The sequence below is a fragment of the Acipenser ruthenus genome, chromosome 5 (assembly GCF_902713425.1).
Source record: "Acipenser ruthenus chromosome 5, fAciRut3.2 maternal haplotype, whole genome shotgun sequence".
Taxonomy (NCBI): Eukaryota; Metazoa; Chordata; class Actinopteri; order Acipenseriformes; family Acipenseridae; genus Acipenser; species Acipenser ruthenus.
Genome location: NC_081193.1, coordinates 38,968,742 through 38,989,671, shown reverse-complemented (window position 1 = coordinate 38,989,671; position 20,930 = coordinate 38,968,742). Strand labels below are relative to the sequence as shown.

The 20,930-nt window shown below is 37.7% G+C and overlaps 1 protein-coding gene across 1 annotated transcript in view; it reads left to right on the top strand.

Annotated features, from left to right (window-relative positions):
• Window positions 1-20,930, top strand: part of LOC117403374 (serine/threonine-protein kinase Sgk1) — a 50,361-nt gene that overhangs the window by 7,233 nt on the left and 22,198 nt on the right. Inside the window, exons 2-3 of the mRNA XM_059024176.1 lie at window positions 1,199-1,405; window positions 15,000-15,215. Coding sequence (XP_058880159.1) covers window positions 1,199-1,405; window positions 15,000-15,215 — 423 coding nt within the window. The remainder of the gene's footprint in view (window positions 1-1,198; window positions 1,406-14,999; window positions 15,216-20,930) is intronic.

Genomic DNA, 20,930 nt, shown 5'->3' with positions numbered 1-20,930 from the left:
ATTAGCTCCTACTTTTCAATCACTTTATATGCTATCTGCCATTTGCAGCAAATCAATTAAATTTTCTATTTATGTGTTTAGAAGAAGCGCTGTTTAAATTCAATCAGCAGTGTATGTTTACACCTCATTAATAAAATTTGAGTTAATATTGTCATAAACAGAACTGACTCTTCTGAAGTCCTTTAGAGGGTGACGTGTTTATCTTGTGTAATTGTCATAATTTCAAAGCTCTAGAGCTAACAGCATTATAGCCCAAAACAGTGTGAGAACAAATGCAGTCCTGTTAAACCTACCGTAATATGGAATATTGAAAACAAATTGTGTACTCTTTGAACAACTAACACATCACTCATCCCCTTTAAACTAATAATTTCAGCAAATGCATCCATATCAAACCTCTCATTATATTAAAATCAATGAAAATAAGCATTGTAGAAGGAAATCTACAAAGGCAGAACCGAGAACAACCATGCCAAGTCAATGCACGCAGAGACTTGAATGATTGCTTAGAAATGCAATTCAGTTTTGTGATACCAAGTGATTCCCTTTCCCAGCATTCCCATTAGAAACCAAAAGGCCTGTGCCATTTGTAGTGCTGCATGTTTACACAGAATTATAGATTCTCACTCTTATAGATTCTTAACACCCTTTTAAAAAGGTCAGGTCAATGAGCCAGCTTAGAGTGGTGAGTGTGTCTCAAGGGTGGACCAGTGGAACAGCTAAGTAACTGTATCATGTGACACACTTCTCTATTCCTGTGGGTGAGTTACTAAGGGCACTGTTAACCAGTCAGAGGGCTTTCTCTTTTAAACAGTGGTTAAATATTTGCTTGTGGTCTTTGAGGTAACTAGTTGGGCCCAGACCATTTATACTTTTTTTCAAAACATTTTTTTTAATACTGCATTTCTTTAAACTGGTTTTAAAAAAAAAAAAAAAAGATAGTTAAATTATTTCTTGATTGATGATTTGACAACATTGTTAGCTAATTTCAGTTTTGTTTATAGTTGTTGCAACATCTCTGGGTTCTGGTAGAAACCATTTAGAATGAATTCAGATTTTTCAATGACAATCTCTGTGAGCTAATATGACAGACTTTCCATTCTATTAATCAGATGTCAATTTCCATGATTGTCTGCAACCATAGTGTGTTGGAGTTATTAAATAATGCAAATTGCAATCTGTTCTGCATCTTTTTTAGGTACGGAGATGGATTAGGAACCCCAAGGTCACTGTGGAAAATAATCAAACTACAAATATGTATTCACATTCCACCTCAATGTGCATACCTCAGGTGGAACAAGATCTCAGAGACACGCAGCACCCTGCTTGCAACTGCTGCCATCTTAGTCAATCACGAAACCCAGAAGAACAGGCGTACATCATGGACAAAGGAAAAAGATGCAAAGTAAGTCGTTTAATTTGTTACTGTGTACAAATGGTCAGGCAAAGGTAGCTCTTAAAGTGATTGTAGTTTTTTTTTTTTTTTTTTTTAATAATTTCATGAATGTTGTGCACTTCCATTCATTATATGCTGTTGGCCTCTTATGTGCCGTTTAAACAAAAAAATAAAACAAAAATAAAACACAAAACACGTGTGTATTTTCATTCCAAAACAAACATCTTGATCTTTGTCTTCATAAACATTGAAGACAATGAAAAAGTCGTTAAAACCTTTGTCATTGAATTTAAATGTATTTGAGCATTTCTGACATCTGGTTCTAGACTCACCTTCTTTTAAAACATTGTTTTCAGTTTGCTTGCCTGGCAATCCAGGAACTCTGTAACTACTTCACTTTCTAGCAGTGTCTTCAGGGTCAATGGGGCTTTGATATTTTCCCTTTATTCTTTGATTTTCACCAGCAGCTGACCAAATTCAACCGGGCCAGAGATAAATATCCAACCTAAAGAAAATCACATTAAATTAAACAGGTGTCAATAATACCTGACACTTTCCTATTGTTACTTTGGATACCACTATCCCTGCCCCACTCAATTACAACATGTTCTCAGCTGGTCAGAAACAACTCAAAAACTGAAGGAGCCGAACCTGTTGTATAATGAACAGATTTCACGGTGTTTCAATGAAGACCTCTCTGTCAAACACATACTGTACTCCTAAAGATGAATGATTTACTGTATTGCGTTATTTTGTGAGCCCCTGAAAAATAAACGTCAAAAAGGAGCAAGTCCTACCTTTATTATACAATCCCAATACAATTTATATAAAGCGCATATTTTTGTTATTGTTGTTGCTCAAAAAGAAAATTAGCTTTTTTTAATGCTTATTCATGCCACAGTGTCTCAGGGAACTGACAGTATTTTCAAAGATCCAAACACCAGCACAGAACCAAGCACATACCCTTGCAGATGTCATTGACTTGTCACTAACTCAGTTACAAGAGACCAGAAGGACATAATGAATACAAAATGTGGAGCTGCACTTCTCTTTAAACTATTAGCCTATAAATCCATATTGCTGTGACATGCAGGACCTCTAAAATACCTGCTGGGATCATGGATATGTCATTTAAAAATATTGCTACAGTCCATCCAAACAATGGGCCTCATTTGAAGCAAGGACAAAGTTTTACCTCATTGTTTTCTGAACAAAAGTAAAACCAATTTTTAAAAGCATGCTATTACCTGCAACATACCCTAGATGAAGTTTGAATAAAAGAATAAAAGAGTAATCATCATTGAGACTTTTAAAAACTACCAAAAAAAAGATAACTGTGCTTATTATCATTACCATGTGTGTTTATTGATATTTTTCATACATTCTCTTTTATAAGGATAGCGGGATCATAATAGTTTTATAATATTTATGTTTTTATGTTAATTTTGTTACTTTGTTTGGGGGATATGCCAAAACTGTAGTCTTTGTTAGAACATTTTCTCAAATTGTATCCACAGAAGAATAGAACACACAAATACACACACACGCACACACACACACACACAGGAGCTTGTTGGACTAAATTTTTCCACAGACTGTCTTGCTGCTGTTAAGAAAGGCACTTCATCAGCAGCTCAGTTGGTTCCAGTTGCGGATTAACAAAGGGCAAAGCACATATTCTTCAGAGACATAAAGTGTGGCCTTTTGGAGAACAGTAATATGTGTGGTATATTTTTAAAAAAAAATACAGTATTGGGCTTCCTTCTTGAAGTTATTTCAGAAATAGGTAACTGATGTAATAGTTTAATGATTCTTATACATATACAAGTTTTACAAAAGTCAGTGCTCTAAAATGAAACAACATTCTTAATTAAAATGCAGTCTTAAATGTATACTGTATTTGGAATTAAGAGGAAATTGTGACAGATTTATAGGAAATTGTATTTGCAGTGCTTTCACCATAAAATGTCTGAACTTTCTCTACTGTTATTATTATTATTTTAATTTAGTGACCAGTTATTATTTTTATTTATTTTTCCCCCAATTAGGAATGTCCAATTATGTTTTTTCTCATCACAGCAGTGAGTCCCCACACAGCACAGATATTCTTTCAGTCCAGCAGCAAATCTCTTTTGTCTCAGCAGCACTTGCCACTGTCCTCACTCCTACTTATCCCCCAATCCCAAGCATGCACGGCTTTCCCGCTCTTGATCCCTCGCAACATTGTTGTAACAATTTACCCCTGATTTGTAACAACAATGTTGCAAGCGGTTCCCGCTCTTGCTGTAAGCCGAGCTCCTGATTGGTGGCAATGCTCCCGTCTCCGACGTCCCTGAACACCTGCTGCAGTGAACCTCTGACTCTGGGTCACAGAACCTTCCCGAACACGGTTACAGCACAACCAGGGTCATTACAATACAGTTTCAAAATATGAACTACATTACTCTACATGGAAAGAAAGGGCATCTTTTTAAATTTCCTTCTGACCCCTTGCACAAATTTATTCAGTCAGGTGCAGCAATGAAGGAGTGAAGTGGCCAAAGCCTAATACCCTTGTGCACTGATTTGCCAAAAAAACTGAAAGAGGTTAAAATGAATTTTCCTTCAGCAGTTACAAGTTCTTTGTGGCGGTTATTGCATTTTCTTTTAGTCACATCCCATCACTCACTAAGTTTTAAAGATTACCCGGCAATCATAGAACAATGGCTGGAGGTCTGCCAGAAGCAAACATTGTTTCCAAAAAAGTTTTTCAGTCTAGAAATGTACTAGCAAAGATAATCCGCTTGGACAGATTAGATTTGTACATGCACTGTCCTATATAAAGTTGGGGAACTTCCTGAGTTTGTGGTCTAAACACAATGTTCTCCACATATTATAATCGTAACATTTAACGATGACAAATGTATCATAGCAACGAGAAACAAACAAAATACATTGGTGGGTATCTTTAAAGGAAAGACATAAAAAAGGGTATTTATTTTGAAAAATCTCTCAGCATCCAATTTGCCATTGGTTCACTGCAAACCTTTGAAAATAGTCATGAATATTTATCTAAGAAATAGGACAATATGACCACAGGGTTTGATATTATTATTTGTATGTTGTTCACGACAGTTGGTTTATTTCTATTGCTGGTTTCAAGGGAGGTTAAGTATTGACAGCATTCATTTTTGATTGATTAAACCAATCTATCCTTATTGTATCTGGAAGTGGCTACTGTATTTAATTTTTATATATCAGTAACACCTAACTTTGTACATGTTTTTGGACAAGATTCCCCAAGCTATTTAATTCATTAGTAGTTTTTTATTCTAATGATTTGGTGTAAATAGCTTGGAGCATCTTATATAACTTAGGGTCATTTCTTTACTAACCACATATGTAAGGGCAGCAGTGTGGAGTAGTGGTTAGGGCTCTGGACTCTTGACCGGAGGGTCGTGGGTTCAATCCCCGGTGGGGACACTGCTGCTGTACCCTTGAGCAAGGTACTTTACCTAGATTGCTCCAGTAAAAACCCAACTGTATAAATGGGTAATTGTATGTAAAAATAATGTGATCTCTTGTAACAATTGTAAGTCACCCTGGATAAGGGCGTCTGCTAAGAAATAAATAATAATAATATATCTATTCTTTATCACAGAGATCTTTGGATGGAGACAAAAAAAAAAGTTAAAAATATACACAGAAATCATTGTTGAAATAGATTTAAAAACCACCCACTGCAGATTTAAGTTATCTATGTATTGCCTAGAGGTATTTCACAATTAAAGTTTTTATTTTTCAATTTTTGCTTTTCATGTGTGTCAGAGTTTCCAAGTGTCCTAACTGACGTATTGTAGATATAGTGTTTGTTTGTATCATATATATGTGATCTGCGGTTTGGTCCATCACTGGGCTCTATTGTTTTTATCTTGTTAATCATTTGGCCATTTTTGAGATATTATTATAATTATGTTTAACTTATTGAATACATATATGCCACATATTGGGTGTCACACTGATGTAACCGTTGATGTTACCTAGTTTGGTCCTTTAGTGTTAGGTGTGTTGAATGTACTGGTCTTACTTTTAAACTCAGCAACTCCAGTTTGGTATAGTTATGGTACTGAACTTGGCTTGGCAACATGAGTCACAAACACTGCTTTGCTTCGACGTGTTGTCAGATTAATTGTATAACAGAAGCTTTATTCAGTCAGACAAGCTGCCGTCCTGTTTTCCAGGAACGTGTTTTCTGTGTAAGCTGGGGTAGTTCATACAATACGGGTCTTGGACTTCTTTAAAGCAATCTCTCTCATGATCCAAGTACAATCCTGGTGATCCAGTCATGCATGAAATACATGTAGTGCAATTTTTTAGCTCTTCTGGGCTTGTGGGTGTCATCAGTCACAACACAATTCAGCACAATTTTGCAACTGAATGATTTAATAAACCGCTTTGAGGAGTGAAATATGCCGTAGCATTTAAGACCCCTTCAAGACTGAAATGCATTTCCAGTGTGGAGTTTACTTTACACTGTATGTGCTGTTGGTTTAGACTATTATCAAATTGTGATTAATTACAGTACTTCATGTTTTATACCCTTGAAAAAACAAAATGCATTTCTAATAAGGCAGTTCCACAACTCATGCACTTCATTGTTAAGGTAGAATGCGTTTAAAAAACTAATATAATCCTATTCTGTCACATATTGTTTGACACAATCAGAAAATGAATCAGAAAATAGAATACCAGTTTAGAAAGGTTGTGTGGTCCTCACTGTAGAACAGCCTGTTTCATATTTTTTGGAGTGTCAGTGAGTTTTCCTATGCAGATGTTCTTCTGTCAGCATAAAATTAAACTGACTTATCAAATACAATGTGTGTTGTATTATTGATGAACACATATAGACTTTATTAGTAAGTATTTAGGAAATTATTCCATATATTTAGAATATTGTAACACCACATATTTTTTTTTCTGTGACACATTATATCGTGTGTAAAAATAAACTGGTGCCGAAATGCAGTATTCTTGTTTTGTTACAATTCAATAACTCTGTCCGACTAAAATTATTCTATAGTTCAAACATCTGAAAAACTGCATCATCATTTACGTTTATCAATTATGTTCAAACAAAACTAAGTTCAGCTCTGAAATGGTCATTTCTGAATATAGAATCTGAAGAACCTGAAAGATTGTTTTTTTCTTTCTTCGTTTGACATATTGGGAGGACTTAATCAAATTTCTGAAGACAAAACTATTGTCTGACATGTATGACAAAAAGACTAAAATCTATTAAGACTCCTGCAGAAATTATTAACAAAGTTGAGGACTTTACCCTAGAACATTAACAGGTACTGCTCCTTATGAGGCAATGTTAATTACTTTAAGATATTATCAATACACAAGTGCTAACCTTTTCTATAAAAAAAGAAAACGCTTCAATTATTAAGTTGACCATAACTCTATTTATTTACTGGCAATTGCATAAAAACACTGTAAAACAAAATATTAACAGTATGTGTGTGTGTGTCAAAAACAATTTGCCGTTTATTATTTCAAAACCCAATTGCATAGCCTGTAAGTCTCCATGTAAATGTAGAGAAGTAAACAGATATTTCATAGAAGAGCATCAGTTAAGTAAAGGACTCCAGTTCCTTGATTATGGGTTCCATTACGATTAATTAACTGCAGATTTTATGCTGCTAAACTTGCCTTCATTAAAGCTTGTTTTTAGTCTGCAAAAGCAATAGTTCCTGTCCTTCTAATTACATCAGTCTGTCAGTACTGTGACCTGATATAAACTCTACTGCCTGGATCACAAAAAAAACAAAGCTGTCAGATTCACTTTAAACTGACCCGTAAACTTCACTGTTGAAAACTTTTTTTTTTTTTTTGTAGTTAACTATTCTACTCTTCCGCAAACTACTAATTACCATTTGGCAATGCATATTTAAAAATAAATACGGTTTAACTGGCAAATCTGTTAAAGCTATATATATATATACAATGTCTTGGATAAATTAAGTGCTGTGATTGGCTGAAAAAGATCACATGATTGTGCGGTAATAATTGTCTTACCGCACAGCTATGACATCATAGACCAACTTACTTACCTGATCTATTAATGTTACTATGCCTAATAGTAACAATTTAACAGTGTTTTTGTAGGTAAAAATGTCAACATACAACGGAAACATCGTTTAAATCACTCAACAATCTTTTTTTTATTTTTTTTTTATCTCTATCACTAAGAATTACAGAAAAATGGGCAAATATACGGTGGTATTTATTTAGTCAGTGAACAAGAACAAAGAAAACTCAGAGGCAAGCAGTAGCAGTAACACTATTCAAAAGCCACCTGAGAAATCACCACGCAAGTCTCACTCAGCATGTAATATACTGTATATGCAGCAGCGGCATCTACTTATTAAACTAAATAGCGCCTTATAAAACTGACCAGCGAGTATGCAATTTTTAAATTCAACACAAAAGATACATCTCACCACTACCTTCCGATTTCAGAAACATTTAAAACAAAATTAAAATATCTTCTGCTCTATGCTGACACAACCGTTGGGCTTTTAAACAAGATCGGGATCGGCACAGAATTCTATTGTGCTCGCCGCGGACGGTAAGGATTGAGACACTGCGCAAACTGACACGGAAGTCCTTTAGTCCACATGTAGCAATTCCCACGCTACATAATGTGGGTGTAAGTCTCACCCACCTGTCCCTTTAATTAGGGTCAGTAGCCTGGCCAGGTTGAAACTTCATTTCCCACAGTTCCTTGCAACCACCCTCTATTCATCCTCTCCCCATTGGCTCATTCAAATATCCACTCCTCCAATCTCAGAGCACCTGTACTAAAGCTGGCTTTAGGCCTGGAGCCTTTGAGGAATACATCATAACTTACAGCATTACAAATTTAAATCTCAGTGATTCCTTTAGCTACTTTAGATAATTCCAGTGCAGTTTGTCTAAACTATTATTTTGTTTTCACTGTTACTTGTTTAAGTTTAGCTGTTTTTCAAGGTCTGTTTAGTGTTTGTTGTTTTGTGTGTTCAGTCTCCATTTTTTCCTGATTTTTTCCAAACTGTTCACGATTCAACTCCGCACTACTGGACAGACTCATAATTTTCAATGTACTCAATTTTTCAATCTTCAACATCATTACTGGACTCTTTGCTGGACTTCCTTATCTGTTGTTTGGATTTTGTTTGGATTTGTTCTACTTTAATGTGATACTTTGTTTCCTGCATTTTTTTGTTTTTTTGTTACTTTGTTTAGTTTTCAATTACATTGCTCTGCTGGACTTGTTGGGTCAATTGCAACACTGTGTACTAAGTTAGTACCAATTGCATCGAAAAAACAAGCGGAACAAAGTGGAGACTAGCTGATCCCCAGCTTTATTATTATTATTATTATTATTATTATTATTATTATTATTATTATTATTATTATTATTATTTATTTCTTAGCAGACGCCCTTATCCAGGGCGACTTACAATTGTTACACGATATCACACACTTTAGTACAGTACTAAGGATCAAACATTGTTATTGTTACCAAACAGGAACTGAAGGGGGCTCTGAATCATTCTTTCATTCATTCATTATCAGAACTGTTTCATCCTTTTAGACAGGGGTGCCCAATCCTGGTCCTGGAGGGCCGGTGTCCCTCCTGGTTTTTGTTCCAACTGTACACTAAATTGCTTAATTGGACCAATTAAGCTTCTAATAAGTGCTTGATTTAGTCCAAATTAAGTAAATTAGGGGGCAGTTGGAACAAAAGCCAGGAGGACACCGGCCCTCCAGGACCAGGATTGGGCACCCCTGCTTTTACAGGTAGCCAGACATGCCACAAGGTGGGATGGCTCTGAATAAGAACATTTGAAATATTTGTAACAGTAATGTATGTATTTTACGATATTATGAGCTAATAATAATTTTTACAATGTTACAAATAGGCTGACATTTGTACATACATATTAATTTGTCTCTAACATATATTTATATGTGTGCACGTAATAATTAATTATTTTTATTTAAGATATATATGCATGGTAAAATACTCCATATCAGGGCACATGGACTGCCTATAAAATACTCAACCATGTGCAATGCTGTGAAATAAACTAGCAATGCTGGTTGAATGTTGAATTCTGTTTTTGATTACAACATTAGCTTTATATGATTGTGACGGAGCAGGGCTCTGCCCTTGGAAATACTGGCAGGGATGGAGTTAAATTCTCCTCCCTGCCCAGGTTGATTGCATCAGGTGGGTGCAGTCAACCAATTAATTATTCAATTAATCACCAGCCACTTGGCATAAAACGAGGCCTCAGCCTCCCAGTGGGGGAGTTCTAGAAGGAGAGGAAGTAAGAGTGTTTTTCTGTGTGTGCTGGTTTTTTGTTCATTTTTAATCTAGTGAAGGCAACGCCCAGCCTGGAAGCCTTATTGTGTAAATTTCATTTTGTGTTTATTTTGTGTCTTAGAAACCTTTTTGTTTGGCCCTCGTGCCGGTTTATTTTGTATTTTTGTATATTAAAAGCTTTATTTTTGAACTTTCACACTGTCTCTGAGTCTCAACCTCTGTCATCCTGTCACTTTTATGTCAGAAGTGGGATAGCGCCACCTGGAGGCTCAGGGCAGTATTTTTTTTTGTTTTTTGAGTTTTGTGGGAAAAAAAAAAAAAAAAAAAAAATGAGCAGAAGCAGGCAGCGGCAGCAGTATCAAAAGCTGCTGCCACCCCAGCTGGAGGACCCAGCCAGCCTTTTTCCCTGGTGCTCCTGGTGTGGGAAGGAGGACCACCGCTGGAGATCCTGCCCAGAGGTGCCACCAGTGGACTGGTGTGGGCGCTGCGAGGTCTACGGCCACAACTAGGCAGGATGCCCCTACCCCTGGCCCAGGAGGAGGCAGATGACGACTGGGAGTTGTTTTTAAAAAGGCTCGCGGCAGAGTTGTGTCCCGGCTGTGGGGCATATGGGCACACAGTGGCCATCTGCCCCACCCAAACAGAGGGGAGGAGAAGGAGGCAGAGAGGAAGGAAGACATGGGAAGAAGAGGAGTGGTGCACCCAATGCATGCATTACAGGCATGAGGAGCACCACTGCCTGGAGGTGTTACAGGACACAGACCTGGAGTGGGAGGAGCCCAAATGTCCAGAGCCCAAGAGGCGGGAGTCGGTGCGTCCAGAGCCCAAGAGGGGGAAGTCGGTGCATCCAGAGCCCAAGAGGGGGAAGGCCGAATGTCCACAGTCCAGGTATCCGCCAGCAGAGGGAGAGTTCCTGCTGGTTTTGCCTTCATCGCCGCCACCAGCAGAGGGAGCATGCCTGCTGGTTCCCCTGCTGCTGCCGTCCCGAGAGCCAGAGGGGGTGGAACTGCCGTCCCGAGAGCCAGAGGGGATGGAGCTGCCGTCCCGAGAGCCAGAGGGGGTGGAGCTGCCGTCCCGAGAGCCAGAGGGGGTGGAGCTGCCGACCCGAGAGCCAGAGGGGGTGGAGCTGCCGTCCCGAGAGCCAGAAGGGGAGGAGCCACGGACCCGAGAGCCAGAAGGGGAGAAGGCTGAAGCCCCTCAGCAGCCCTTGCACATGCTGCTGAGAGGAGCTCAGGGGAGGCGCACCCGACTGCGATGGCAGGAGGTGCCAGCCCGACTTCAGAGACCGCTAGAATGGCCACAGCCACCACCGCCAATGCCGGAGTGTCTGGAACCGTTGCCACTGGAGTTGCTGGAACTGCCGTTGCTGGAGTGGCCACCGTCTCCGCCTGTTGTTCCAGAGGGTCCGCCTGCTGTTCGTGAGGGACCGCCGTTCCCGCCTCCGCCACCAGAGGGAGACGGGCCGCCGTTCCTGCCTCTGCCACCAGAGGTGCCACCAGCGCTGCTCCTGCTGGAGGGTCCAGGTTCCCTGCCAGTGTTCGCGTGCTTGGAAGGTCCAGGGCCCCCGCTATTAAAGAAAGCTTGGGGGATACGACATCAACCCCGCCCACCACCGCCCGCTGAAATAGCCCACCCAAAGGACATAAGGGGACTCTTGGGGGGAGGGCTTGGGTTCAAAGGAGGGGGGGTGGGGGGGTGGTGTTTGGCCGATTGCGGCCTGCGTACTTTGTACGTGGTGGGGAGGTGTGTGGCAGAGCAGGGCTCTGCCCTTGGAAATACTGGCAGGGATGGAGTTAAATTCTTCTCCCTGTCCAGGTTGATTGTGTCAGGTGGGTGCAATCAACCAATTAATTATTCAATTAATCACCAGCCACCTGGCATAAAAGAGGCCTCAGCCTCCCAGTGGGAGAGTTCTAGAAGGAGAGGAAGTAAGAGTGTTTTTCTGTGTGTGCTGGGTTTTTTTTGTCCATTTGTAATCCAGTGAAGGCAACGCCCAGCCTGGAAGCCTTATTGTGTAAGTTTCATTTTGTGTTTATTTTGTGTCTTAGAAACCTTTTTGTTTGGCCCTCGTGACGGTTTATTTTGTATTTTTGTATATTAAAAGCTTTATTTTTGAACTTTCACACTGTCTCTGAGTCTCAACCTCTGTCATCCTGTCACAATGATACAGACAGTTGCAGCTCGTGCGGTGGGGCCCAGGCTGTTTTTAAAGGGAGTAAAGGATAACCGTGGTCAACACATACGGGCTGTTTCGACACCGTTCTCATTGGACCACAACAAGTACAAAACAGGGAAGGGGTGGTATTCCGAAGAAGTATCATAGATAATCACTTCTAAAAACACCCTGAGAAGAGCTCTGTTTATTTTATTTTTCAGTGTGCCCCCAGGTCCTACTACGTAAAATAACACTTAACTCGCATTCTACCCACTGTGTCCCTACTCTTCAATATCCCTGCTCGCCCCTAAGAACCACCAGTGTCGAGTCCCCTCACAAGCCATCCAGACTGTTCCATGAATCCTCCCTCAGATGTGGGAAATCAGTCTGCTTTCAATTCACAAATGTCATCTCATCTCGATAAAATCTTACTATAAAGGCAACGTTCAATGTAATGTTTATGGCAAATAAAGTACAAAATATGTTACAATCAAACAGTCTTCAGGGACTATTATTTTTTTTTCAGTGGAAGGATATATAATATACTTCTTATTTTTTTCCTTAAAAAAGCTAGTTCATGTAATTATTAAAGAAAAAAAAAATTGGCCATTTTATAAGCGAAATAACCCACTCCAAGGTGTGCGGTAAGACAATTCTTACCACACTTCCTGGGTGGTTGAAGGCATGAGGCCACAGGCCTTGTCCCTCACAACGCACCCAGGGCGTGCGGTAAGAATTGTCTTACCGCACACCCTGGAGTGGGTTATTTCTTACATATTTGACGTAATTGTAGCTAACAAAATAATTCCATAAACTCTGCCATGCACATTAATTATATGGGTCTTTATGATTTATAATTTCTATATGTCCTACAACTGAGGTTATAGCAAATAACTTTAAATTATGAGCAATTTAAATGTCAAGCAAATAACATTTTTAAACTAGAACAAGACTTTCTAGTTAGGTATGAATAGATTTTTAGGTGACTGGCAGTCGTGTGCTGTATCATTTAAGTTATGAGGTACCTGTAGTCAATTCAGACATTTACCAAAATGGCTACAGGTACTTCATAAATGAAATGATAAATGTGAGATGCTTTTGTATGTGACCCAATAAAGAGCAGTATGGTCAGAAGCAAGACAAAAAAAATCAATAATGCTGTGTGCTGTGCTGTTATTACTTTTAGTAATGGACTAGAAAAATATGAGAACAGTCTCTTCACAATCTTCCCCTAACTGCAACACAAAACATGTTCCTATTAGAAATAGCAGCTGTTTAAGAAAAGAGCTTTGCAAGTCACTTTTTAGAAACCAGAAGCCATGACTGTGTCTATTGTGTGGGGCTATGAGACGATGGAAGTAATCATCAATGTAAATTGAGCAAATTGATTTCATGATTTAATCTTTACACTTAAGAACCAAAACAAAAAGAAAAAAAATCTCCTTAAGACCTGGATTAACTCAACTGTTAAGTGATATGCTGTACCATACTGTATTTCGTAAATAGGACATTTCTATTACAATGATGAATCATGTTCCTACATCATTAACAAAACTCTTATCTGTAAGTGTGGTTATGTAATTGTAGGCTTTCTTTCCATGGTATGATAGGCTAAAGTCTGTTCTGTTGCCTTGGCAGCTATTTCAACAAGTATTGACTCTTTAGCAGTTCAGCCCTCACTTGGAATGTTTTCAGCTGCTTCTGAGCAAGGACAAGGTTACAGTAGTTAATGATTTTACATCACAGTTGAAGGTGAAGTCCCTTTACTACCATGCATGTTCCACTTGACCATGAACTTTGCCTGCATCACTGCAAACATTCCTCATTTTGTTAATGTTTTGGATTGCATCAAGAAGTTGATGGGACATTATGAGACTCTTCAGGTCTAGACAGGAAGAAATCCTTCTAAGGTTGATGTCAGAGTATTGGAACTATGTAGATCTTTTTAGTTGTAGCACTGAATGAGAATGATATATGTGCCTTTTATGGAAACAGGTCAAGCACTGTTCCACCTTTATTCACATAATTAGAATTCAGAGGGTTTGAGATAACATGCAAGATGATATTAAGAAACATATTTGCATGTGTGTGTTTGCAAAGTAGTTAACAAGTAAAGTTACTGAATTTAAAGGATGTAGGTAATGACACCCTTCACACTTTTTTTTTTTTTTTTTTTTTTTTTTTACTAAAGTAACATTTAAAACTATGATCCCTGCTTTACATTATTATAAATTGGTAGTTTAATGTGTTATACTAACAATATAAAAATGGGCTCTGTTTTTGGATTTCTAAAGGCATTTTAAAGTTTATAACCCATGCCCAGATAAATTATCCCAATTTGACTAACTTCCAAGTGCATTTAATAATTTAATTTATAAATACACACACCTCGAAATTTCACAATATATAGGGCTATATTTTTTTCAATTTACAGTATATCTATAATCATATGTGGAATATCAGATTTTAAATAGTTAAATGTATTTGACTATTGTGCCTAGCTCAGTCACATATCAGGCTTTACAGATATGATATTTTTCTCTTATACAGTATTATTGTTGCTAAAATGGTTAAGATGTGCAGTCTTTACAACACAGAACCTGCAGTATAAAGTGGTTCAGCAATTTGTGGAATGCTGTAATTAGTAGTGCACTGGTTTGCCTGAAAATAAAAGTGATTGATGACAGGTTTGTCAGTTCAGAGTCTTAGTGTTTCCATCAAGGTTAAGTAAAATTATCCGTCATTATCTTCCCAGTTGTATAATTTGAGAGGTCCAAGATTGTTAGTGGTATTTAAACTGGCCATGTCATTACTGTGTGTGCCAAGGACACAGTAACACAGTAACTGCTGCCTGTTAAGAAGTGCTTTCTTTAGACAGGAATGCAATGCCTTCAAATAATAATAAAAAAAAAATAGTGTAGAAATATCCAAGTCATTTTACCTACTGGGGTGTTGACATTGTTCAAACTCCTTTACAAAACCCATAAAAAAGGGTTAATTTCTATATTCTACTTTCTCAGGTTACCTACGCCTAAACCCCAATGTACTCAATGGTAACAATAAGCATTATGTTTTATTACCTTTCCACACAGATAAGAAAATGGAAGAAGATGGACAAGCATCATACAGGCAATAAACAGAAAGCACCTTCAAGGCATCAAGATATAGAAGTGCATTTGAGTTCTCCGTGGTCGATGAGAAATGCACCATTCTTTGTCCACCCGGTCATGGTGGAATGCTGTGTCTGCAATGCCCCAGTGATCACCTACAGAACCCAGGATATATGGGAAACAAGGGACAGAGCACAGGTAAATAAACATTGAGAACCCATCAATGTTGTATGTTGTATTTTGAATAGTATACTTTGCAGTTGCACACAAGCATCCCAGTGACTTCACAAGGGGCATGATAGTGGGTCCCACAAACCAGTGGCTGCATTGACCAACATGCCCATTAAGATGGTCCTAGTTGTTCCTGAAATGGTCATGCTTGACAGACATGTGCATTGTCACACACCTGTTTCAACAACACTCAAGGAGCTACCTGGTCCTATCCACTACTATTAAGGTAATCCTCTATTTTGTTTTGACCATGTAGTCTAATGTGGCTTTAAGCATTTAGTCCTTTCTATTTGTTCATGTGTCTACAGAAGAACAAATGCAGGAGCTAGCTGTAATAGAAATAGCTTTATTTGGGCCATGCAACTAAGCAGGGGGGAGCAGATAGCTGACAGGGTTCTAATTTTTAAGACAAAAATCTTTTTCCATTATCTAGCTACTGCCTCAGCTACTTCTAACCTTATTCAGCCAAATATGAATTGTGTCTAGTCTGCAATAAGGTTGTTTCTTTACAGTGGTTTCATAACATTTCAGGCAAACCCTACCCTACATAAAGTTATGCTATAGTCAGTAGTCGAATTGGAGTGATGCAAACATATAATGCTGGTTAAGTTAAAGCCATCTGACAGAAGGTGCAATCCTATCTGAGAAACCATCACTTTTTACTACAAATATGGAACCAGGTGGCTCCATCTCTTTGAAGACTTCCTAGTTAATCAATTAATAAACACAGGTTGAGTTTGAAAGCTTTCTGCCAAAGTGAAACATTTAAATTCATATTCCTAAAATAATTGCATTCCCAATACATTGAACAAGTCATATTTTTAGATGAGGCTATTTGGAATATATTCTGATATAAATATTTGATACCACCTATTTTACCAAGACCCCCATGGAAAATGAGTTATTGTCCTGGTTAAATAAACATTACTGAATATAAAAACACAACTGATAAAGTCTTTATCCAAGCGACATAGTGTAGTTAGTCCATAACGATCCTTACCTCTGAATATTATAAATAAATGTTAATAAATGCTGCAATTTCTATGATTTGACACAGACAAAATTAACAAATGACATTTCACATGCTGCGTGATATATTTAGCAAAATCTGGCATGACTCTGTGTTTTTAAATGTTTTAAATGTAACTTTGTTTAAATGTTTAAAAGCTTTATTTATACTGCTGTATCTTTCCAGTCCTTATATTGAAATAATTGAATGTGGGTAGTCAAGCATAAAAACAAAAGAACATTTATTTGACATATAATGACATAATATGGTTCTAAATATATTATAAATTATATTTAGGAAACCAACCAATAACAGACATTGTCAAAATTGCATCTTACTCTTCAGCACCTTTTTCTTTAAACAACACCTCTTGTCGTAGCTGTTCCTGAGAGCTTTGTGTATCTGTTTGTGCATAGAATGCCTGTTAAGAGATGTAGCTTTGTAGTTCTCTCACCCAGATGAGGTCTCTTTGCTTTTTTTTTTTTTTTTTTAAAAAGACCCTACACACAAGGTATTCACTTTCTACATTTGTATATTCTAACTTTATTTGTACAGGGTGGTTATAAAGTCCTGATTCTTGCAATTTTTGTTACCACCACCAAAATGATCCTTATGCTTCGCATTTAGTGTTGAATGTTCATCTGGCAGATGGTGGAACAGATGTGCTGACATGCTGTTTTTAAAGTACAGTATAAAGTAAAAGTGACAAGGGGAGAGTGGCGGTGAGGCCATTCATGTACTGTATGTATGTATGTATGTATGTACATATATATGTATGTAAATTTTCAAGCAAGACTTCTGTGATGATGCAAATAGAGGTGTTGGTTAAAAATGTATTTATAAAGACATTTAATACCAGAATTATACTGGGAAGCCAAAGTACAGATAGAATATGAAAATGTCTTTCTGTAACATTACAGTTTAAGGATCCACAAATTAAACTTTTGTATTAATGGTTTTGACAATTGTCAACAGTGTATTGCAAAACCATTACAGTATACATTACTAATGTAAACCTTCATGTCATGTTATAAAGTAATTATAAAGTTTCTTTTTAATTGCTTGTTTGTAACATTCTTTAACACATTTTAGATGCTTTATATAATTAATAACACATTCATGATTATGTAAATGCAGTCAAAGTGAGCCTCTTATTAATTGCTAAGCAAGGGAGAACATGCTCTCAAAAAGCAGCCTGCCTCATTTCATTTTGAAGCAAATGGTACTTCAGAGCTTTCAGTAATGACCAATGCCAATGCTACATCTTTAAACGGGAGGGGGGAGTCATTGCCATGAACAGAGGGAATAGGTGATGAGTTTCAAGCAGTTGGATCAGGTTGTTTGCATAGGTTGTTGTTGTTCTTTCAAAAAGGGGATATCCTGCCGTACTTTTTACATATCCTTAGCCTCATTTATATTGTATCACTTCTAAGTATTATTTTGCTTTGAAGAGAGTTCTGCATTATGTGCATTGTCTATGTGTGACACCCTGGGATCAGCCTGTGTGTACTCAAAGTGGTTTAACTTGTAGATAATTTCCCTCAGGTATATAAAGGCTTTCAAGCTGCAACTCACATATTGATCCAAAAAAGCAACCATGAATACCAACGGGCGTTCAAAACAAGTCTGTGATAAAGTGGTAGAGAGGCACAGAGCAGGAGAAGGGTACAAAAAAATTCAAAGGGGCTGATTATCCCTCTCAACACAGTGAAGTCCATCATTAAGAAGTGGAAGATGCATCATACTACCCAGATCAGGTCGCCCTCCCAAACTGAGCACCCGGGCAAGCAGCAACTGGTTCGGGATGTCACTCAGAAGCTAACAATGACCTTGAGAAATCTGCAAAGATCTGTGTCTGAAATGGGAGTCAGTGTTCACACATCAACAATAAGCCGGTCCCTACACAAAGCTGTCCTGTATGGACGGGTGGCAAGAAAGAAGACATTACTCAAAAAGCCTCATCTTAAAGCACATATTGAGTTTGCGAAAAAACATTTAGATGATACTGCAGACATGTGGAAAAAGGTTTTGTGGTGAGACGAGACAAAGATTGAACATTTCAGTCTAAATTCCAAGCGTTACGTCTGGCACAAGCCCAACACTGCTCATCACCCAGTTAACACTATCCCAACTGTCAAGCATGGTGGTGGCAGCATCATGTTATATATAATGATTAAACATGTCTACTGGTGCCAGAATGTAATGTTGCTGGTGTTCTATTAGGAACCCTGGAGCTAGAATCTAGTGCCACAGTGCCAAATTTGTCAATAGTAGTGTTACAATAAAATTGGAAAGAATATAACGAGTAGAAATAACCTTTTGAGAAAAAATCATATTACATCTACAAAGGCAAAAGAGGAATGCATTTGTCAGATTGTTGCTCGGATATCTCTTGAGGAAAACCTAGAGACCTCAACATGCTTTCAAACCTTTTTTTTCCCTTTTCAGTATATTTGTTTGTTTTTTCAACTTTGCTTTTGTTTTTGCACCATATTTTGTCACTGCTGACATAACCCTTTATGCATGTGTGTTTTACTCTCCCTTTTGTTTATAAATGTACCATTTGTATGAAACATTTAACAACACATTTGCCAAATTCCTTACAGCCTCTCATAAATCCCTTTTAACAAAGCAATATGTTAATGTGAACTCCAGAGCTCTCACAAACAAAACCATTTCTACAGTTGGGGATTTATATATTCTTATGTGTATTAGTTCCAATAGTTTTTTTTCCCCTAGTTCCCAGTCTACAGTATTATGTTTAAAACCATACAGGGTAGTGCATGCATGGCTTAGAAACATCTATAATGTAAACTAAAACTACAGTTAATGACCTATGACGCAGCTGAAACTTGCCAAATGTTTTTTTTTTTTTTAAGTATGCAACAAAAATTAATATTAAGTTACATTTTTAATACAATTCTGAACAGCTCTATGGTGCTTATGGAGATAACTTACTTATACAATTGACTCCAGATAGAGAAACTAAAGTCTAACATTATACGGGCATGATAATAGACCACGGTAATGGAAAATAAAGCAATGAGGGCCAAGGTTAGACCAGGAAATTTGGCAGCACGAAAACTAACAGTATTATTAAGTGTGTAAGACGTGCCACAACCTTTTTAATGTTAACATTTCAGTGGCAACAGCCCATTTTATTTTTTATCTGGCAAATTCCCTAATGGTCATATGCTCTCTATTTGGTTTTCATTTAAACAGCTTTGTGTGAGGGGGCAGAACTGTTCAGTGAAATGTAGATTTAAAGTTCTTATAACTTTATATATAGTCTTTGGTTTTATAGTTATAAGAACATAAGAAAGGTTACAAACGAGAGGAGGCCATTCAGCCCATCTTGCTCGTTTGGTTGTTAGTAGCTTATTGATCCCAGAATCTCATCAAGCAGCTTCTTGAAGGATCCCAGGGTGTCAGCTTCAACAACATTACTGGGGAATTGGTTCCAGACTCCCACAATTCTCTGTGTAAAAACATGCCTCCTATTTTCTGTTCTGAATGCCCCTTTATCTAATCTTCATTTGTGACCCCCTGGTCCTTGCTTCTTTTTTCAGGTCGAAAAAGTCCCCTGGGTCGAAATTGTCAATACCTTTTTCAAATATTGAATGTTTGAATCAGATTGCCGCGCATTATTCTTGGTTCAAGAGCAATCTGGCATTATCCTGAATACCCTATTTTCACAATTATTGGAAGATTTAATCACCGCAATATCAAACATTTTCTGAGAGCAAAGAACTCATTATAATCAAGTGCAAAAAACAATTTACTTTACAGAAGTAACATTTGAAAATCAGAGGGGATATTGCTGGTTTTATACCATTAAAATTATGTTACTCTTTGTTTATAAATGACAACCCTCTGTTTGTGCTGAGGAATGTTCCATCCCTATCTCTTAATAAGCATGTGATAAATACTATGGCTTTAAGCTTTTCTGGACTGAAACATTCAAGACAGTAATTAGAGAATTACAGACAATAAACCACTGCTTTCTTTTTTTTTAACAGTAGTTTTCAGTATCTAAAGCTATATTTGCACATAGGGCCTGGGAGAATTAGCATTTTAAGAGAACATGATGCTAAGCTTGAAGGAGTCTAAAACTCATTATTCCAGCAAGAACATGAAGACATTTAAGGCTTTTTAATCTCTTTTAGATTTCTGAACTCTATTTGAGATGCCAAATAACTTGGTACGTTCCTGACTCTGCATAGTTGGTGGCCTGTATAGCTGTCAGAGGTAAAAGCTTCTTACCCTGGTTATGCATTAAATCTTGGCTTGCATCTGCTCTGCATGCTTTATGGGCACAGGGTGTCATACTTGCCATCTGTCAGGTTGTTGGAAAAGAAAGTGTGTTGCTGATAACAGTTTGTGAGCCATTTGTAGCAGTACTATACAGTAAGTTATGTCCTTGACCAATGCAATGTAAACAAAAAAATGTTTAATGAATGATATGATTATTTCAGACAGCATCTGTAAACCTCACAAGTCTCGACTATACTGGACTATATGGCACCCAACAAGCATCAGCTTGTACTCGCACTGAACTGCTCCATACCGTGCCGTATTCAACTACTGCTCTTAATTATAACTACTTCCTGTATCTTATACTTGATTTTACACTTATAGGTATCCGTATTCAAGTTTTTTTGTAATTGCTCTAG